Genomic DNA, 22,065 nt, shown 5'->3' with positions numbered 1-22,065 from the left:
TTTTAAAAGTAACGTTTTTAGAGATCTACTGCCACCCCATGCAAGGGAATTGGGAGCGTTTAAAGGGAGCTTTTGCAGTAGATCCCGGCGTCTCATCTCAAAAGCAACATGCAGCTTCTAGAACAGGGGTAGGGAACCTGTGGCTCGGGAGCCAGATGTGGCTCTTTTGATGGCTACATCTGGCTCACATACAAATCAGTAGGGGTTGATTCACTAAGCTACACTGCTCAAGTAGCGCTGCTTAGTGTGGCAGCGCGAGTAAAATTTTAAAAGTAGGCATGCTTACGATCCCCCAAAACTAACGGCCGCTCCATTTGTCCCACCCTGGACCCTGTCAGGGCCAGTGACTTTATAGGACAAGATCACCACACTTTGATTCGCCCAATAGGCTGTCTGGCACTTGTCAGGCAGCCTATTGGGCCAAAGTGCGGGGATCTCGTCCTACACAGTGAATCAATCCCCAAGTCCGCTAGCTAAATTGTACAAGCTGTTAGTCTGTATTTCTCCTGTCTGGCTCTTGGGGAAATTGTTGATGTTGCTGAAACCCAAGAGAAGCTGAAGACGTGTCTGACGCTTCCGCTGCCCACAGGATCAACTGTGTACATATCACCATGGCAACAGGGACGTGCTGCACACGCGCGCTGTCCCAGTTTGAAACCTATTGTATGGAATTACATTTTAAAACATGTGGCGTTTATGGCTATCTCAGCCAAAAAGGTTCCTGACCCCTGCTCTAGAAGTCATTTGCTGTTGCTGGCGTTGCATTTGAAAGACAGCAAAAGCCACTGAAAGCCAACCTATCCCAGCCCTTCCCCCCACATCTTCTTCCTGCAAAAGCCCTGAAAATGCAACAGTCTCCTGAAAGCTATTAAAAGCTTAGCTGTTAAATGCTGGCATTCTTGGAAAAAAAAGACCACAGCGTTTGAATGAAACGCTGAGCAGGAGCTGTGAACCAGCCCTAAATAAACATGTCACCACCAGTGATGCACTTCAGAATGCAAATCAGGGAGAGTAAGAGGAAATCAGGGAGAGGAAAGATTTTACAATGGGCAAACACTGACTAAATAGTCTATAAATGAACACTGTAAAATACGCTTTTTTTATTCATCACTAGTAGACCCAAGCACATTTAAAAACGGGTTCTAGGACTTTTTGCCGCCGCCATTGCGCATGCGCCCGCCCGCCTCGCATGCAAGCGGCGCGCGCCCACCTCACTCCCTGGTCCCGTCCAGCTGTCAGTTACTGCTCACATGCGCGCGCCCGCACCCATCCTCGCACGCCCGCCTCGCTCCCTGGTCCCGTCCAGCTGCCCGTTACTGTGCACATGCGCAGTAACAATAAACCTGAGACACAGGGACAGCTGCTGGACGCAGCGACAGTTAGGGTTTTATTATAAAGGATGTTACTTTGACTACAGGTTCTTTTTAAGGGCAGCAGTTTTCTAATGCAGAATAGATAGCAAAAGCAGCCGAGTAAGCCTGCTCTGGCCTATGGAGAGGGGATGATGATCAGTGGGTGAATGGGAGGTGCTGAACACAAGCAGTGGTTTATGATGGTCTTTTTGGCGATCCACCATTACTAATGGATAAACAACATTGAGGGAAACCTGTACTGCTGAGATGATTAAGCATGACTGCTTTGGCTGACGGCAATGTACTGTGAGTAGGTCAGTAGGCTATGAGAGACAGGATTGGAGGAAGTAGGAAAGTGAAGCGGACCTGAGATGACAGCCGCCACGAGTTTTAACTCGAAATGTCTTCCTCCACATAAGGAATGGAGGGATGGGGAGGCATACCAAAAATTTGGGGGTAGCTCTTACAAAAACTATATAGCTTTAAAGAGACACTGAAGCAAAAAAAAAAAAAATGATATAATGAATTGGTTGTGTAGTACGAATAATTACTAGAACATTAGTAGCAAAGAAAATATTCTCATATTTTTAGTTACCGTATATATATATATATTTTTATAACATTGCATCATTCTCTAATATTTGCAGTTTACACACTGCTCAGCATTCTAAATGATTTTACAGAGCAGGCCAGGGAACTATTGAATGTCCCTCTGCAGAGAAAAAGAAAATACAGTGACTGACAGTTGAGATAACAAGCTTCAGAAGACAGAGCTCTCTGCGACTTTGAAAGTCGTGGAGCTCAATGGCTCTTTTGCATAGATAACTGGAGTTTCTTAACACTTCCTGTACTGGAAACAATATTAGACTCATATCTCTGCACCTGTTTTATTTCTTAACTGTACTACACATACAAATCATTATATCATTTTTTTTTCACTTCAGTGTCTCTTTAAAAGGATAAATAAGTGATTTTGTTGGACACCTTAAATAGACAATGCGTTTTGCAGGTATCTGCCTGCTTCTTCAGGTCTCGAAGTTTCGTGTTACCTTGGAACTCTCAAGTATTTTTTCTTGGAGTGTGACCCACACTCTCAGAAGACCAAACGACCTGAGAGTGAGGACAGAGTCTCCTGTCTTTTTAAAGTGTCCAATAAAATCACTTATTTATCCTTAGGCAGGGGTCACACTTGACCGTCAGTTTTCTGTGTGCGTTTTTTTGTGCATGAGTTTTCTGCACACCATGCATGTCTGTATGTGAGAAAACAAACAGTTTTTTTTCACTGAAGCTAATGTGATTGATAGAGAAAATGCATGCAGTGCTTCACTGCTAGCCCATTGATTAGCATTGGTTCTCAGTTTCAATGCGTTTTTCTATGCAGAAAACGCCCGTGAGAACAGACCCTTGCCTACACAAATATAAAATTGATAAAAAAGAAAACCATTTAATTAATGTATGAAGAATAAATGATATGTGGTAAATTAATTTTTAAAGGACAACTGAAGTGAAAGGGTTATGGAGGCTGCCATATTTATTTCCTTTTAAAGTCAATGGGACTCCGATTAATAAAAAAAAATAGGCAGCTACTTACCTAAGGAGAGGGAAGGCTCAGAGTCCTAATGAGCCTTCCCTCTCCTCTCCCGGTGCCATTGTTGCAGCACCAGCTTCTCCGATCAAATCCCCCGCCACGGAGGACTTCTGAAGTCTCCGGGAGCCGAGTCCTCCCGAAGACAGGCCGCTCCATACTGCGAGCGCGCGCAGTATGGAGCTGTCTGTCTACGGGAGCGCTAGGGTTCCCGGAGACTGCTGAAGCCTCCCTACTGCTGCGGGGTATCCAGCGCTGGAACGGGCATCGGGAGAGGAGTGGGAAGACTGGCTTTTCTTTTAATTAATCGGTTCCCATTCACTTTAAGCAATACCAGTTGATTAGTCTTAGATCCTAAACAAGTATGCAGCAAATCATATGTTTCTGACATTATTGTCAGATCGGACCAGATTATCTGCATGCTTGTTTCTGGTGTGATTCAGACACTACTGCAGCCAAATAGATCAGCAGGACTGCCAGGCAACTCGTATTGCTTAAAAGCAAATAAATATGGCAGCCTCTATATACCTCTCAATTCAGTTTTTGTCCTTTAAATGCCCCAGTTCAACTAAAATTCCTTGTGCTGGCAATCATGCACCTATAAAGGTCAAATTAAACTATATTTTTTATCAGAGGCAGTCAGTGCAAGGCTTGCAGTATGAACTGACCTCAGGAGTACAGTGCGTCTTACAGTGTATTTCCTAGTATTTTGCCGTAACTTTTTTTTCTCCATAAAACATTTTAATAGAGTGGCTGTTATATTGGATTAAAGCCCTTTTGAAGCAAATGCAAAATTCTATTGAAAAAATAATAAAAAAAAGTTAAACTTACATTCATGAAGATGGCGCCTTAATTGGCAGCCACGCCTCCCTAAAGGTGTGCAGTGTGCTGGTGGGGGTCGTGGGGAGTTTGGGACCTGGAGTTTTTTCTGTCTTGCCATTGTCTGTGCAGGTACAGCCATGTGGAGTCCACTGCTGCTACTCCGGAGGTCGGAGCTCTTGTGAGGTTGGAGGGGCACCTTTTGGCCTTGCTGGCTCCATCCATCCATCGGCTGCTTCTGCTCCATCGCAGCATGGACACCTCTGGTTCTGCCCCTCCATGATGCAGTGATGATGATGATGATGATGAAGTAAGGGCCGACGCGGACGCTTCTGCGACAGCCAGATTATCTTGACCAGCCCTGCTGAATGCTGATCCACCACAGAAATACACTACTGCAAATTTGGAACTGGAACACCTTGGCCAGCACCACCAGATGCCAAATGTCAGCAATCGGGATCCTCAACTGCGTCAGCCATCACCGCAGGTTTCTTTCATGAAGAACTAGGCCATCACTGCTGAACATTCCCCCCCCTCAACCCTTCGATGTCTCCTCAAGGATAACAGATGATTGCCAAGTGCGACTGGTGGTGCTGTAGTATGGCAGCCTCGGCTCTTGGCTTTCAGACATTTCCCCCCTTACTCTCACAATCTAACCCCCCCCCCCCCCCCCTCCTTCCAGAGCCTGTAGCTGCTAAAACCAATTCCAGGTACAAACCCCCCTTTGTACTTGGCAAAATAAATTATTCTGATTCTAAAAAAATAAAAGCCCTCTCTTTCGATGTTAGACCATTTTATAAATCGGACAGCAGTTCCTTACTGATTTAATCGCAGGGGCGGAGGAGTGAGCGGCTCAAGATCGTTTTATTGATTGAACATCGGGAAAGAGTATTCTTTATTACACAGAGGGATTCATGTTCCCATAAGTCTGTACTGCCTCAGAAAATAATAAGCTAGCAGAGGTGGCATTCTGATCGGTATTCAATTGCTGCTGAAATCTGACAGATATTGAGTCTTACCAACCCATCAGATGTTCCCTGATCAATATTCGGTGTGGGTAATAATGATAGTTTACTCCATTAGGTAAATGTTGTATAGAGTATGTCCACCTTTAAGGGAACCTGAAGTGAAGAAAAGTAAAAAAAAAAAAAAGATACTTACCTCAGTAGAAGGAGGTCTCATAGATAGACCAGAGGCACCCTGGATCCTCCAGATTCAGTGCTGAGTCTCACTACGCATATCCAATAAGAGTTTGGAGGATATGCTCTCGTAGCCAAACTTCCATCCAATTATGAGCTTCTTCATACTGGGCATGCAGGAGAACAGAGGCGCCAAAAGGATAAAAGGAAGCTAAATGAGCTTAAAAACCAAATTCTTGGTAAATAGAGGAGGTAGTGGTGGACTTACTTCCTCCAAGTAGACACACAACGACTGTAGTAAAGACAGTCAATATATTTTATTTATGAACTCCAAATATGCAACACGTTTCGCAGGTTTGATCCCGCTTCATCAGGCATTAACAACGGAGCAATAGCATATGTGGTCAGTAGAAGAGCCAGGCACCTCTGAGATTGACTGTCTTTACTACAGTCGTTGTGTGTCTACTTAGAGGAGGTAAGTCCACCACTACCTCCTGTATTTACCAAGAATTTGGTTTTTAAGCTCATTTAGCTTCCTTTTATCCTTTTGGCGCCTCTGTTCTCCTGCATAATATTGAGTCCACCCCGGGGGGAGGGTTGAACCCCCTTTTTCTCATCTACAGAGAGCGACTTCTTATTCCTGAGTGGGGTCAGGAAAATCTCCCCACCTGCCTTTACAGTGGTTGCCTAATGGTAACCTTGGTTTGTGAGTATTAATATTTACTCTATCTAGTAACCATTTACCAGTACACATTACACTATTGGGGCTCTTGGTGTTCCTGCACGACTACAGCCTGGACATGCCCAGTACAATGTAGCTGCTGGTGCATATGCCTTTTTCCCTTGTACATGAGTCGGCTTTATTCTACTGGGCATGTCCAGGCCTAAGTGGTGCATGCCCAGTACGAAGAAGCTCAGACTTGGAATGGGAGAGCAGCCACCAGGGTCAGGGGGCTTCCATAGGGTCAAATTGGACAATTGCCCGGGGCACCAAGCTTCTTAGGGGCTCCACAAGTTTACTGTCCGTACAATGCAAAAATGGGGCCAAAGTGAGCATTTGCCTAGGGCCCCAAGCTCCTCAGGGGCTCCACAAATTATGGATTGCAAAGGCGACAAGTTTACTGCCAGTATGGCATGAAAATTTAAGGGGCTGCTATACTTATTTCCTTTTAAGTAATACCAGTTGTGATGATTCGGCTTTAAGTGAGCAACTGTGGCTTCCCATAATGCATCACTACTGAATATGCAAATCATCTCTTTATGTCCCTGTAGCCAGGCTTGCATCCAGAACCGCTGGTGTATAGCAAGCCTATAGCTTATACATTTTACAGAGCCGCAACAACCCAACATGCAAAAATGCATACAACTGTCTAAGGGCTGGTTCAGACGGGCGTTTTTGTGGCGTTTAACGCAGCGTTTCAGACGCAGCGTTTTTTGGGATCGACTGCCATCCCATGCAAGTGAATGGGAGCGTTTAGAGCTGGCTTTTGCAGGCTTTCATGAAAGCCTGGCAGTAGATCCCAGCGTTGCGTCTAGTCTCAAAAGCAACATGCTGCTTTCAGAGGCAGTAAATGCGAGGAAACAATAGCAGAGACCAGAACTGCTAGCCTTGAACGCTTTTCAAAAGCTTTCAAAAGCTAGCTTTTAAACGCTGGCGTTTAAACGCTGGCGTTTGAACGCAATGCCAAGCAAAAGCTCAGCAGACGCCCGTGTGAACCAGCCCTTATAGTGCCTATACATGGTACAGTACAATTAAAATGTTCGATTTTCCCATTTATATGACCAAGCTGATCGAATGGAGTGAAAATTGACAATAATCTTTTTTTTCGATCAAGAAAAAAATGAATGATTATTCTGTTTTTAAGATAAAAATCTGATTGGATATGTTGGAAAAATCTGGGTGATTGTTTGTGAAATTGCATAGTGTATGGAAGGTTGTATAAGAAAATATCAGATAGATAAAAAACATTTTCTTCATATTTGATCGCTTTTCTTGGATTTTCTGAAAAATAGAATGTTTGTGTATTGCACCTGGAAAAGAATTTTAAAAACTATTCAACCAAACGGAATAAACAAATTTCTCTGATCGAAAAAAAATTGTACTGTGTTTGGGCACCAGAACAAACCTTACAGCAATCATATGAGGCAATAAGGGAGAGAAATGTGCTGCTCATAGCAAATGTCTTCTTTCCCCAACACTTTATATGTGACAACCAGAGGGGCCACTGACAGTTCTGTCTCTGTACCCAGCACTGATCCTTTGCAGATGCTCTCTGAAGTGTCGCAGGTGATTGTGGGTCACAGACTACCCAGAGTAGCACTTGTCACGTGTGACTCCTGCGTGTGTCCACAGAGCGCGGTGAGGCTCATGTGCCCGCCGTCACCTGCGCGGGCTCCCCCAGACGCCAGTATAAATATGAGCCCGGCTTTGATGTCTGCCTGGCTTTGTTTGGTTCTGGCTGAGCGGCGCAGGCATGCTAAGTGCTGTCCTGACGGTGCGGGAAGCAGTCGTGTTGTGCTCACGTCGCTAGTAAAGAGTCGCCGGCCGGGAATAAAAGCTGCCACAGTGTTGACCTAACATATTTATGAGCTCTCAGTGCATGTGTACAGACATACTTTTTATTGCTCAATCGCCTGTTAATATCCTTTCAACTTTTAACCTTTACTTTGGCAGAATTTATGTATCTGTTGGGAAGAACGGTATGGAGAGCTCAGGCAGTTAGTAGGTGCAGGAGTTGAGGCAGCCTAGCCAGGGGCATTGCTAGCAGCCTAGCCAGGGGCATTGCTAGCAAACTGCACACAAATCTATACAGGCCCACAAGTCCTGCCCGATTTTCATCTCTGAACTGGTCAGCAGATACACACCTGGCCACCCGCTTCGCTTCTCTGACAACCTCCTCCTAACCACCCCATGCATCTCGCACTCTCATGCATGACTACAGGACTTCACTAGAGCTGCTGCCATCCTGTGAAACTCTCTCCCACTGCCCATCTGGCTTGCCCCCTCCTTCAAACAACCCCTCAAAACTCACCTCTTCAAGGAGGCCTAATCCACCTTTTCTCTAGTGTATGATCTGGAATTGGGGTCGATTCATAAAAGCCTGTGCAGAAAAATAAATCTGGTCGGGAAAATACCACATTCGGTATTTTAGACTTTTTTTGTGCGAATTCATAAAAATGTCCACAGGTGCGGTAAAAGTTCGATGAATTACCAAAGCCCATTGACAAACCTTTTAATAACAGCAGGAGAGAGGTACAAGCTGTTCTGTGCAGTGAGGGCATTACAATAGAAGAGGCATCCCAGACATCCCTTTAGATGTACATGTTTTGTTATACTGCCTCTGCTTGCTCTGAATCTGTCTATTAGGGCCTAAGTCGACTGGCGCAGTTGTGTCCACTTTTCAGTTACACCTCAATGTTACAGATGCTGAAAAGCATACAGAAGCGGACACAAATGCATTAGTGGGCTCAGGCCCTTAGTCTTTCTTAACATTCTATTTAATTGCCACAGCTTAGAAGAACTTCAAGAAAGTTTGCACATGTCATGCTTAGGTTATTTTCCTCAACTAGCTCCCACACATCTTCAAAATAGGAACCCACGAGGTTAAACAGCTACACGGCCTAAGGTATTCGGGGAAGCCTGTGGTGTTCCGATTTAGCTCTGCTGCTGCCTGGGGGGTTTAAAAGCTTGTCCCGCCAGCGAAGTCTGCGGGTTCTATCAGATTCCATCATCCAGACTTGCAGAAGACAGGGACTGTTTCTATTGGCTCCCTGCTCTTGTCAGTCACAGCTATCACTGCTTCTGCTTGTGTGTTACGGCTCCCAGCAAAGTCTCCTCACACAGACTCTGCACTCTTTTCACCCCTTCAAAGCAGACGGTATTGCTTCGTGGCTTTACCGCATGTTGAAGGCTTTATCATTTGACATTTACTGACATGTGTTGAGGTATTTACCACACAAGTCGCTAATTTACCTCTCTGCTTGGTAATTTTAGCTTTTCATGTGGTAACCGCCTTAATGAATTGACATTTTCCTAAGTGCTCAGTAAAGTCAGCTGTTTTCTGCATTACCGAATGCGGTAATACTTTATGAATTGACCCCACTTTTTATCTTATTGCTTATTGCCTGTATTGTGTTGTCAGTCACCTCTGTTAAAATTGTCTGTAATCTTATTTCTTGTACAGTAAAGAAGACTCTATACTCACCTTGCATACTCTCCTCTGCAGCACCAGGAAGTAGCAATTCTGTGTGCCAAGTATTGTCAGAGTATGGACTATGACTAGATTGCAAGATGCGGCCCAACATATATCCCCTGCACTCAGTACCTTAAAGGGAAGGTTCAGGGACTAGCTAAAAAAAATAAAAATCCATTTCCACTTACCTGGGGCTTCCTCCAGCCCGTGGCAGGCAGGAGGTGCCCTCGGCGCCGCTCCGCAGGCTCCCGGTGGCCGACCCGACCTGGCCAGGCCGGCGGCCAGGTCGGGCCTCTTCTGCGCTCCATGGTGCGTTCCACGCCGGCGCGCTGACGTCATCGGACGTCCTCCGGGCTGTACTGCGCAGGCTCAGTAGTTCTGAGCCTGCGCAGTACAACCCGGAGGACGTCCGATGACGTCAGCGCGCCGGCGTGGAACGCACCATGGAGCGCAGAAGAGGCCCGACCTGGCCGCCGGCCTGGCCAGGTCGGGTCGGCCACCGGGAGCCTGCGGAGCGGCGCCGAGGGCACCTCCTGCCTGCCATGGGCTGGAGGAAGCCCCAGGTAAGTGGAAATGGATTTTTATTTTTTTTAGCTAGTCCCTGAACCTTCCCTTTAACCTGTCATGGTAAAGGGGCAGCTCAGTACGCAGGTCTGCAGTAGGATTACTGTTGTGCACAAGTGATAGAAAGAGCAAGACTATTTAGTCCCATGGAAGAACCAATCAGGACACCCCAACAAGTGTTTGGGGTACAGACCCCAAATAAAAGATCCTAGAGATGCCATTGAGTTTGCACCTTTTGTTATCCAGCAGTGTGCTGGCTGCAGAGAAACCACAAGGGACAAGTGAACAGTGTTCCTGTGTTAACTTGTAGCCAGGCCCTAGAAAATCCATAGGACTGGCGTTACTTTCCTACCAAATGGTCACCTGTCAGCCAGGAATATTTGATAAGCTCATGAAATAACGTTGCTCATGCAGCCAATGAAATTTAATCTTTCACAAGTTTTCAGCTGTCAGACATAATGAACCATGATTTCTGATTAGTTGCCTGGGATTTGTGCAATTTGCCTATTCATTGCCTTATTAAACATTGTGTTAATGTACTTATACTTAGAGCCCAACTAAACCCAAAATCAAACAAGGCAAATGCCAAACGCAATCGTGTTGATTAGTGTAAATTAGTTTTACCTCTGGAAATTAAATTTTCGAAACTGGAAAATCCTTTGTGTTGTGTGAGGGCTGTATCTGTGCAGCTATCCATATAGGCTTAAAAGGAAGGTCCGACTTCCCATCGGCGACCTGGGCTCCCCTCCGGTGCAGATGCCAACCTCGCCAGGTTGGTATCTACTGCGCCAGCGCGAGACCCGCTCTCGGTCACACTCACATGGTCTGGAGCTTACTGCGCAGAACACTCCAGACCACGTCAATGCGATCGCGAGCGTTGTTCATGCAGGCGCAGTAGCTGCTGACCTGGGGAGGTCGGCAGCTGCACCAAAGGGGACAGGCTGGAAGCGGAGCTGCGGCGAGGGCACAGGATGGCTGGAGGAAGCCCCCATGTAAGTAGATCTCTTTTTTTTAAAAAAAACCTTGCATCTGTCCTTTTAAAGTGAACCTGAGAGTAATACAGATAAGGGAAAAGAGGTGCCCAGAAAGAATAAAATACATTAAAAGTAAAAAGAAGAAAATGACGTGGCTTACCTCAATGATGACAAATTCATAAAAATTTGGGGCCTCCGAGGCGCCCTGAATCCGGCTACTGGCAGTTAGTGGCAATTTATTTGGCCTGAGGAAGTGGGCGAGTTCCCACGAAACGCATTGCCTGTGCTTCATACTAATAAATAATTCATTTTTATGAATTTGTCATCATTGAGGTAAGCCTCCTTTTCTTCTTTTTATTTTTAATGAATTGTATTCTTCCTGGGCACCTCTTTTCCCTTATCTGTGTCATACTCCCCTTTTAGTGAGGGGAGTCCCCCTACACCTGATTCCTATTGGTTACTACCATCTCATAGGCGAGCAGAGTGTATGTACCTTTTGCAAGACAGCGACCATCTCCAGGTTTCCTGGTAACCCTTCTGCAACCCACCTTTGTGAGGATTACTCATCTCCAATGTTTCACCATTTATGGTGACGTACTGCACCGTTTGGGCTCCCGTTGTCTCTGTGTTTTTTCTTTTTAGTGTGTTACACTTCCATCTCCAAGAGTAATATGGAAGCTGCCATATTTATTTCCTGTTAAACAATACCAGTTGCCTGGCATTCCTGGCAGAAATAGCCCGTTCTCCTTCTGGCAAGTCTGGAGCACTTTGACAGCAGTTGGGGTGTGGCCAAAGTTAGGAGACCCAGCGGTGAAACCAGGAAAAGTGTCTATCACACTTCTGCCTCCTTTTGTTTGCGGCTGGCTCCGCCCCCTGAAGCCAGGGCATTGATGCTTTGCCACCTCTGGCCGAAAAATCTGGTGCTAGCCACACCCCCTGACCATGAAGTTGGACTGCACTGCATTATGGGATTGGAGGAAGGATCACACCAGTGACTGTGGTATTGGAGGGGTTGGGGGTGTCAGTACAACATGGAAGCAAGCAACCTTTTCAACCTGTTTTCTCTGCCAATATATATATTTTATTAGATCTCTCCATTTGATTTTATTGCACACAGAGTTATAGATACTCAGTTATAGAGATTGCACTTTAGAAGCTGCTTTTTGCTCACACTAATATAAGTGGCTGATCCAGTCCATGTTTTGTTTCTCTCTGGCAGGTGAATGATGATTACAGTGTGATCGGAAGGTCCCTCTTCAAGAAAGAGACAAACATCCAGCTGTTTGTTGGGCTGAAGGTCAAACTGTCATCAGGAGAAGATGGAGTCATTGAGGGGAGCTTTGGACAGAGTGGAAAATTCAAAATCCGGATCCCCAGTGAGTACAGTTATTATCACCCACTTACATTACAGGGAGTCAGACAGAAACATTCACTTTCCATTCTGACATTAGTCTAACCACCAGTGGCGTAGCTAAGGAGCTGTGGGCCCCGATGCAAGATTTACAATGGGGCCCCCAAGCACTCTATATATAACAATTGATACGGCGCACCAAAACCTGCCAATGGCAACTACAGTGTCAAGAAGGTGCTGGGGAACAGTTTGTTATTGATTACCACTATTCAAAGTGTCTATAGAAGTGATTATTATGAGCACAGGAACAATAGTGAGCTAATACTGCAGTTGAGGGAGGGCCCCTCAGGCCCAAGGGCCCCGATACGGTCGCAACCTCTGCAACCCCTATTGCTACACCCCTGCTAACCGCCATGGCTTGTGTGTCTGTGGTAACAGCTTGTCGGGTATCTCACTGCTTTGTCTATCTGTTGAGCTCACTGTCAGGCTGGAGATCTTCAAATAGGTTGTTTGTTCTACTTCCAGCTGAAACAGGCAAAACAGGCACCTGGTAATTGGGGTGCACCGCAGGACGCAATGCAATATGTGGCTATGGCGGGGCCAAGTGTGTGATTTGGGAACTGGGGTTTGGCTATACTACAGACAGAGTCCAGCTAGAGGCTTTTACTTATAATGGGGAACAGGTGGCGAGGAAGTGACGTCATGCTTGAGTCTGAGCTCCTGATCTGGGCCCTGACTCTGAGTCAGTGATTCAGATGGTGTTACAGTCAGAGGGCCAGAACCAAGCGGGTAACATGCTTGGAGAGGGAATAAAGATGTCTGCTTGCATATCATTTCCAGTACTGGTTTCCATTAAGAACTAATTGTTTTTTTAAGTGAATATGCGTATGCTTCATGTCAAAAATGTGTCATTGGTTGAGTAAGGAGGCTGCCATTTCCTCCATTGACATTAACATTGTCACCAGGTCAGCCGCATACATTGCAGAGATTCCAGCAGACTGCTGATCACATAATGCTCTGTAGTGTCTTCCTGGCAGGAAGCCATAAATACGAGTGATTAGTCAGAGATATGAAGAATAGAGTATCTTCCGCTCCATCACAGATGTGTATTCTGTGTAAGTGAAAAGGTTGTTGTAGTAAACCTGGATGTATGAAATGTTGCTGCTTGATTCGTGCAGACGTCTGAGTTATACTCACCATCTCGCCCCGTCCTTGAATGCCCACATGGTCTCTCTTCTGCGCATGTATGCACCCTGTCTGAGGGCTTATGTCCTTGGTTGGGGGTGTGTGCGTGCTCATGCATTGTTTCACCACTTTTGGTGCCGGTTTCCTCCCACATCCCAAAAACATACAGATAAGTTAATTGGCTTCCCCCTAAAATTGGCCCTAAACTACAATAAATACACTACAAGATACATACATAGACATACGACTATGTTAGGGATTAGATTGTGAGCTCCTCTGAGGGACAGTTATTGACAAGACTATATTCTCTGTACAGCGCTGCGTAAGATGTCGGCGCTATATAAATACTAAATAATAATAATAATAATAATAATCTCTTGCCCATAAAACCTCCCCTCCTGACAACACTCTGGCCCACATGCAATAAACGTTCTCCTGCGTTTCCTCCTACGTGATAATTTTACACCTCATCTTTTTATTGCCTTTCAAACTATCAGCAAGCAAGAAAATACTAAATATATTACCTTTTCATCTACTTTTTGATACTTTTTTAATTGTAATGTGCTAAAAAGGTATTTTAAAGAGAAGATGAAAAATTATCTCATAGGAGAAAGTTCAGGAGAAAAGGTTAATTGCATGTGGGCTTCTGTGTGTCAATAGTTATTTTTCACTCTGTGTTGTGCCTATTGGTCTATTTGTTCCATATGACCCATTGTGACCCAACCTGCCCTTACTATTGTTGCCTTACACTGCTCCTGTTCCAGACCCAGCTTGGCTGACCACCCTTGCACTTCCGCTCCTGCTGTGATCTCATCTGGCGACCTTGACTCTGCCAGCTGTCCACCAGACCTAATTTCGCCAGTAAAACTGACCTAGCCTGGTATGTGTCAGCCCTAACCTCAACCTGTGACCTCAGCCTACTGTAGTTTGTTACCTGCCAGCCCTGACCTTGTCCTGTGATCTCAACCTAGCTTGTTATCTGCCAGCCTTGATCTTGTTCTATGACCTAAACCTGACTTGTTATTTGCCAGCCCTGACCTTGTCCTGTAACCTAAACCTATCTTATCTACCAGCCCTGACCTTGTCTTGTGATCTCAACCTAGCTTGTTATCTGCCAGTCCTGACCTTGTCCTGTGATTTAAACCTAGCTTGTTATCTACCAGCCTTGATCTTGTTCTATGACCTAAACCTGGCTTGTTATTTGCCAGCCCTGACCTTGTCCTGTGACCTAAACCTATCTTATCTGCCAGCCCTAACCTTGTTCTGTGACCTCAACTTAGCTTATCTGCCAGCCCTAACCTTGTTCTGTAACCTCAACCTAGTTTGTTGCAAATCGAGGTGAAACAATTCTATGGTTGATTGTAATACAGAATTTTGGCAATAGGAATGTTGGATTTTACGACCGTATCTGAAGAGAGAAAGTGCCATAATCAACCCATTTTGGGGAACAATCAATAATTACCTGCTGATTACTTACAATCTCGCAAATCTGATCAAATGATGGGATCTGAGGAAAATATTGTACCGTTAATGAGCACCATTACATCATATGCTGGACCTTGTGTAAGTGAGCAGTATTCGTTATGTCAATAAAAAATTAAAGAGGAACTGTAACCAAGGATTAAACTTCATCCCAATCAGTAGCTGATATACCCCCTTTCCTATGGGAAATCTATTCCTTTTCTCGAATAGATCATCAGGAGGATCTGTATGGCTGAGATGGTGGTGAAACCCCTCCCAAAGTGTGATGTCAGCACCTAGGTACTGACATCACACTGTGAGAGCCTTGTTGCATTGTGGGAAATAACAGCTGTTTCCAACTGCCTATCAACCAGTATCTCCCTCTGTGCATATGTATATCTATAAAATAAAAAAAAACCTTTTAGCCTATGACATTGTCAGTGGGTGTGGTTATAAGTAATGGCAGTTGATGCTGTCTGTTTCTTTCATGTCTGCCAGTAGTAAATATGATGACGTGCAGGCTCAACAAATTACATGGCGAACATCAATAATTTCTTGATTGCTCTTTTTTATTTTATTTTTAAACTTCTCACTATGTAATGTATTGATTTATGTTTCTCCCTTTTTGCTAAAGTTCATCTTTAATAGAGATAGAGGTAGCATCAGTGCATTATTTTGTCATTTTTCATATTTTAAATGATTTCCATTTATAGGCTTGTCACCCAAGCCCGGTGATTGGTCCCACCTATAGCTGTTATTAAGTGTTGCTGGCCACACTTGCGCAGCTGCCTAACACCGTTTCTCCATCTCAATAGCGGAACGCAAAAGCTGTACTGTAAGAAATGGGTTTCGGATGTACAGCTCAGCCTTTGGGGGGTCACAAAAGGGAAGTTTAGACTATTAGGGAAGCTTAGTCAGACTCTATTTTGATTTTCTGTGCAGCGTATTTATTTTTGTAGGGGGGCTGGGGGAGTGCCCACATCTCCATTGCTGATTTAACTGTTAACAAGACAGCGGAGAGGAAGGGGGGGGGGGGGGGGGGACATCGGTATGACACAGCTCATGTGAACTCCAGTTCACATTCCATGGTCAGGTCAGTGCTGTTTCTTAATGTGCCTGCATCCTGTTTGTGGCTTTTTTTTTTCTATTTCATTAAAAGCGACTGATCGGATTCCTCCATCCCACAAGCCTTCAGCCTGCCCCACAGATTGCTTCCATAAAGAATTAGGAGGAACTTTCTCCCGACTCTCTGTGTCTCCTCCGCCTGTAGTCGCCAATGCTCAGCATAGCTCAGACTCTTTCCCTTCATTTCCTCTCTCCTCCAAGTGTTTCAGCATGTTTCTCCTGCTTGGAAATCGGTAGCAGAGGCCCGCAGCGAGGAGAAGTTATGACATTAGTTAGAAAACTGAAATATGAATGAAGTTGGCCACCATACATCTAGCAATATTGTGGCCTGATGAATCAATTTATCAAATCGGATTAAAATCGGTGCCGCAACAAGCATGACCGATCAGCAAGCTGTAAAAACTTGGTCCAAAATGGTCGATTAGTGTGCGGTATCACTACAATGCGATGGACCCCCTGCCTTTGTTCCCCCAAATGCAACTGTACCCCCCTCTAGTGCCTAAGCATTGCAAATCTCACTCACTCCAGCTGCAGCGACTCCCACTCTCAACCACTGTCTCCTCAAGAGCCTCCAGGCGCATGTTTGTGATGTCACATACCCGCCATGTGCTATATGTGCCACCGTGTGGGGGCGCTCGGGGGAGACAGCGGAGTAAACTAGGATTCGCTGTAGCTGGAGCAGGTGAGATTACAATGCATGGGCACTAGGGGGGGGGGGGGTTCATTAACATTTGGGGGACAGCGATGGAGCCAGTGTCGCAAGGCCGATTCCCAGGAGATTTCCTGCTTCGATCGGGAATCGGCCTGAAGTGTGTGAGCAGCCAACAGATCTCTCTACGATCAGATTCCATCACAGAGGGATCTTTCTCTTAGTCAATAGCATAGGCTCAGGTTCACTATAAACTACAGATCTCTAGATGTATGGGTAACTTTTATAGTGAACCTGAAGTGACAATTAAACTGTTGAGACAAACCATTGTATCTCTAGATAACTAGTCCTCAGTGGGACTTTTCTGAATCGCTTTATTTTGGCTTTTTAAAATTCGAAGTTTTTATTTTCAATAGCATTTACGTTAACATTTTGTTTGGTCAGTTCCTATACAGGGAAGTGATGCCCTGTTCATAATGAATTCACTGCTGTCAAAAACGTTTGTCATAGCTCTGCACAAGTTTTATGACTACTAATTAGTTATCAGGTAGAATTGTGCTGCAGCCTGTCCTCTGTGACTGCAGATACATGGTACCCGGACATGGCACATTATTCCTCTGCATATTTAATGATGGGGCAGTATAAATTTTGCTCTACATTGTAGTTGGGGTAGCCTTTGTATTCCATAATGCGCCTCTTAAGGAACCCATACATTGCTCAATATATGGGCACATCGACCATGAGATAGATCCCTCTCTGATTGAGCCTAATCAGAGAGGGATCTGTTGCCTGCCCATACACTGCACACTGATTTTTTTTATACTACTGCTCGCCAAGTGTATGTGTCCGTACGAAAATCACAAGCGCAAATCGCAGGAAATTGCAAGATTTTGTCTGACGACTCACGATCACGGACACGAATGCCATAAAATGCCCAGTGTGATCTAGCCCTCAGAAAATGTTGCCTATACTGTATGCATCTTGCTGTATCCTATATAATAATCCCCCTGTGTCTCTGCGTCCTGTCCTGGTGTGTGTGTGTGTGTCTGTGTGTGTGTCTGTGTGTGTGTCTGTGTGTGTGTGTCTGTGTGTCTGTGTGTGTGTGTGTGTGTCTGTGTGTGTGTCTGTGTGTGTGTCTGTGCTGCTGCGCATGTGCCGCACGGACAGCCGTTGGGACAGGAGCAGGACGGGCCAGGGGGCCGGCCGGGCAGGCGTGTGCGCACGACGGCATGTGCGCTGATGTGGTGGTGGTGGTGACAAACCTAGAGCCCGTTTTTAAACGGGCTTAGGTCACTCGTTTTTAAATAACTGTGCATCAAAACTTTAGTTTAGGTTTACTTTAAAGTTTACACAGATTTTATATTTTCTCTCATAGAAATTGTACATTTTTAATTAAACGTGAAATTACAAAATGAGTATTTTGGATTTAACGGTGGTCTGACAGTACTTTGACCTGGATATACCTTATTTTTTTGGACTATAAGACAGTCCTTTCCAGTACAAAAACCAGGGAAAAAATATATACTAAACCTGGTGCATCCATGGATGGTGAAGGAGCATCTTGTGGATTATGCCCTCTTTGTACCTCATACCTCTTTGTACCTATTGTGTCTCCCTGTGTCCTCCTCTATTCCCCGTTGTGTCCTCCTTGTGTCCTCCTCTATTCCCCGTTGTGTCCCTCTTGTGTCCTCCTCTATGCCCTTTTGTGTCCCCCTGTGTCCTCCTCTGCATGGGCACAGTACAGGGAGTCACCGACATTGCGGCGGGTTGGAGGTTCGTATTGGCAGCCGTTCACAAGTCAGGAACTCCCTGCATTTGGACTATAACATGCAGTGACTTTTTTCCCCCACTTTTGGGGGAGAAAAAAGTGAGTTTATAGTCCAAGAAATACAGTACGTTTTCAGAAGACAGTTGCTGAAAGCCTTGTACACATGCTAGAGAGTCCTCAGCCAAGTCAACCAGTTGGGGGCCTCTCTGTGTGTATATGGGCCCTGATGCATTGCTGTGTGATTGAGAGTGACGGATCATTTCGTCCGAGGCCAATTTTTTTCCTCCTTACCCCTCCCACTGGAAGCCACTCCGTTGTGCACCTGTAGGCTAGTGACATGTCTGTACAACACTCTGTCCCAAACTGTCACTCAAGAGTCCCAATCCCCATGTGTGCCAGTAATTGTACGTTTGTGTATGCACTTTTACCTTACATTGAACAAATGTCTAATTTTAAGATCTAAGTCACCTGCAACACATATCTAATTTTGATTGGCCAATGGTTGGCCAAATGTACCACTTTCATGCAGTATGAGATCTTACCTACACAATCTGTTTATTGTATTCACAATTTTGCTGAGCCTCATACTATATGAAAGTGGTAACATTGGTGAGTGATTGGCCAATGAAAATTGGATGTATGTACCAGGCTTAAGTGGTTGATAAGTAAGCCCTGCCGTCTTTGAAGCCATCCTGTCTTTACTACACCGCAATGTGATGCTTTTGACTTTTATGGTGCCCATACACGGTGCAATGTTTTCATTTTTTTTTTTCCGTCAGAGAAATTCAATCGATTATTCCATTTGGTTGAATAGTTTTTAAAATTCGTTTCGAGGTACCATACAAAAACGTTAAATTTTTCAGAAAATCAGAGAAAAATGATTGAATATGAAGAAAAAGTTGGTTTACCTCATAGTATTTTCTTATACAACCTACCATACACTGTACTATTTCACAAACAATCACTCAGATTTTTCCAACATGTCCGATCAGATTTTTATCAAAAAAACAGAATAATAGTTTGTTTGTATTTTTTTATCATAAAAAACATTTTTGCTCTATTCGATTGTTTTGGTCAAATAAACAGGAAAATCGAACGTTTAACATAAGTGTATGGGAACCATTATAAAGATTGATGTCAACCCAGAAGGCTGGAACTCTAAGCAGTGTCATTTCTTTGGTGATACTGAATATTTTTCTGATAAAAAAAAATAAGTGAAAATCTAGCTTATTGTTTTCTGATCATTTTCAGAATTGATCTATGCACACTATGGTATTATATTGTCGATCGAAGTGACAGGTATACTAGGAATGCATTTTTAAAGAGGCTCTGAAATGAGTCTGTTACTGTAAAGCACCTTAGATAGTGCTAAACTGCCGCATCCCCGCGGCAAAACGAGGGCTTTATACCCCCAAAATCTCCTCTGCAAAATCCACGGCTTTCTTGGTCGTGGATTTTGCTGCTCATGGAGGCAGAGCTTTCATCTGCAGCTCTGCCTCCATGCGCGTCAATCGCCACGCGGATCTCCGCCTCTCCCCTGCCTTTCTCTGTGATGGCAGATTAAGTGGGCCGGGGAGAGGCGTCGATCAGCGGGGATTGACGCACTAAGAGGCAGAGCTACACCGCTAAGCTCTGCCTCATCAGGAAGCGCTCCCCCGAGTTTGCACAGGGGATGCGGTGGTTTAGCACGATCTATAGTGCTTTACAGTAATGACATGCTTTAAGACTCGCTTCAGAGTCTTTTTAAATACAGCCAGTCCTAAATTGACCTTTTTATCAGCATCTGCAAGGCACAGTGCAGAGTGTTTACTTACAGGAGTGAACAGAATAATGACCTCATTAGTGTCCTGCTGCTCTTCACTGCCCAGTCAGTAAAGCTGGAGAAAGGGCAGTGTTTGCAGGGAAGGAGCGTTAATGTTGTGTGACCGGACTATTCTAACTGGCTGAACTGTATTTTAAAAAAAATCTCAAAACTCTTTTAGAAGGTAACAAGTCACATATACTTGACTGTCTGACTTGAGTTCAGCTTCGCTTATTGTAAGCCTCCGACTTTTTCCATCTGATTGCAATCTGCTGCTTATCTGGTTGTCTTATGACCACATCATGTATGTGGTTTACATGCAGTGAGGTTTTCCATCCCACCCCAGTGATATTCGGGCAGATAGCAGGGGGCGGGCAGAATATGTTTGTGGTCTTCTGTGCACATCAGAGCTCAGACATTTCCTCCTCATTTCCTCTTTTCAACAAGTATTTCGGCATGTTTTATGACCTCGAACATTAGCATGGAGGGGCTAAGCAGGGAAAGCAGCAGAGTTCTGTGCTTCAAGTATAATATATAATGGTGGAAAACTGCTCCTTCATTCCAGCAGAATCATCTCCGCTGTGCCTCCATCAGTAACAGTTTATGACTCTGGTCCAGCAAGATGTGATATGACTAAAGTAATGGACACTGTTTAGATTTCCTTCAGCCAAAAATGATCAGTCCTGGTTGTTTTGGATGGAAATCTCAAGTATCTGCAAGTGTTCCCCGATGTTGTCTTCTTAGTAGTGATCATCTTGTTCCCCAGAGTCACTTGTCTCCAGGCCAGTCGTGTGTCATCCCCTCCCCTCTCCATAAAGCAGGAGTGTCAAACTCAAGTACAAAGTGGGTGGAAATTGTACTCTAGGATCAAGTCGCGGGCCAACCTCAATGTCTAGCGCCAACTTCTTCCGCATCGCTGTACAGAGTGTATGTGTATATATATATATATATATATATATATATATATATATGTATATGTATATGTATATATATATATATATATATATATATATATATATATATATATATATGTATATGTATATATATATATATATATATATATATATATATATATATATATATATATATATATATATATATATATATATATATATATATATATAGTCTTGTCACTAACTGTCCTTTAAAGGAGCCAGCGATGCAAGGCAAGAGCGATAACCACTATGCCGCCGTGCTGCCCTATACAGTTTCCTGGTGTCTAGTGGTCTACTTTCCTCTCCTATACAATTCCCTGTTGTCGAGTGGTCCCACTCCCATCCCTATACAGTTCCCTGGTGTCTAGTGCTTCCCCCCCCCCCCCCCCCATATGGCATCCCTGATGTTCTTGGGCTTAACCTCCAGTATAGCTTCCCAGGTGGTCTAGAGTGGGCCAAACATAATGCAAAGTGGGCCAAACCACTATTCCCAAATAGCATCATGTGAACTCTTCCTCAGGGTAGAAAGCACATTAAACCTGCCGTATATGCTCTGGCAACTCTTGCTTTTCAGACAAATTTCAGTCCTCTGGTATAGTTTCTCGAATCTGTGTCTCAGCTTTCAACCCCTATTTTGTAGCTTAACCCCCTAATAAGACGATCGCTTTACAAAAGTTTCCTGTGGGTGGGGTTAGCTCAAATCAGGACTGCTAGTGAGAAAAGTTCCTGGGACAGTGCTGGGAGATGGAGGATGAGCAGATAATGTTAGGTGTGGAGGGCACTGCAAAAGAAGTCCTTGTGGTGTCCCCCTGTCTGGAATCTACAGGAACCATTTCCCCTTCCCTCCCAAAACCCCCTGTCCTCAGCCAACCCCTCATTATTTCTAATGTTTAGATGTGTATGTGTGTGTTTTTTTTTTTTTTTTTTTTGATTGAATACCAGAAGTATTTATGTTGCTTGAAAGCTTATAGTGTCCTCCCTTCAAATTATCCCATAGTTTTAGATCACATGCTGCTGGATGTGATAAGAAAATGAGGACTTTGAGCCCAGAGCAATTGTCGCTATTGTATGGTTATTGCCATGCAGCATTCTTACTGGTCACGCCCACTTCAGCTTGGCCACACCGCATTTCTGTGAAGCCTCACTTTCAGATTTTGCCATACC

At 44.6% G+C, this 22,065-nt stretch overlaps 1 protein-coding gene across 1 annotated transcript in view; it reads left to right on the top strand.

Moving 5' to 3' along the window:
- The window catches only part of EEFSEC (eukaryotic elongation factor, selenocysteine-tRNA specific), a 244,383-nt gene that overhangs the window by 160,525 nt on the left and 61,793 nt on the right, over positions 1-22,065 (top strand). Inside the window, exon 6 of the mRNA XM_068252731.1 lies at positions 11,846-12,002. Coding sequence (XP_068108832.1) covers positions 11,846-12,002 — 157 coding nt within the window. The remainder of the gene's footprint in view (positions 1-11,845; positions 12,003-22,065) is intronic.

This window comes from Hyperolius riggenbachi, chromosome 9, assembly GCF_040937935.1.
Source record: "Hyperolius riggenbachi isolate aHypRig1 chromosome 9, aHypRig1.pri, whole genome shotgun sequence".
NCBI lineage: Eukaryota > Metazoa > Chordata > Amphibia > Anura > Hyperoliidae > Hyperolius > Hyperolius riggenbachi.
The sequence above is the reverse complement of the archived record's forward strand: the minus strand, read 5'-3'. Positions and strand labels throughout refer to the sequence as shown.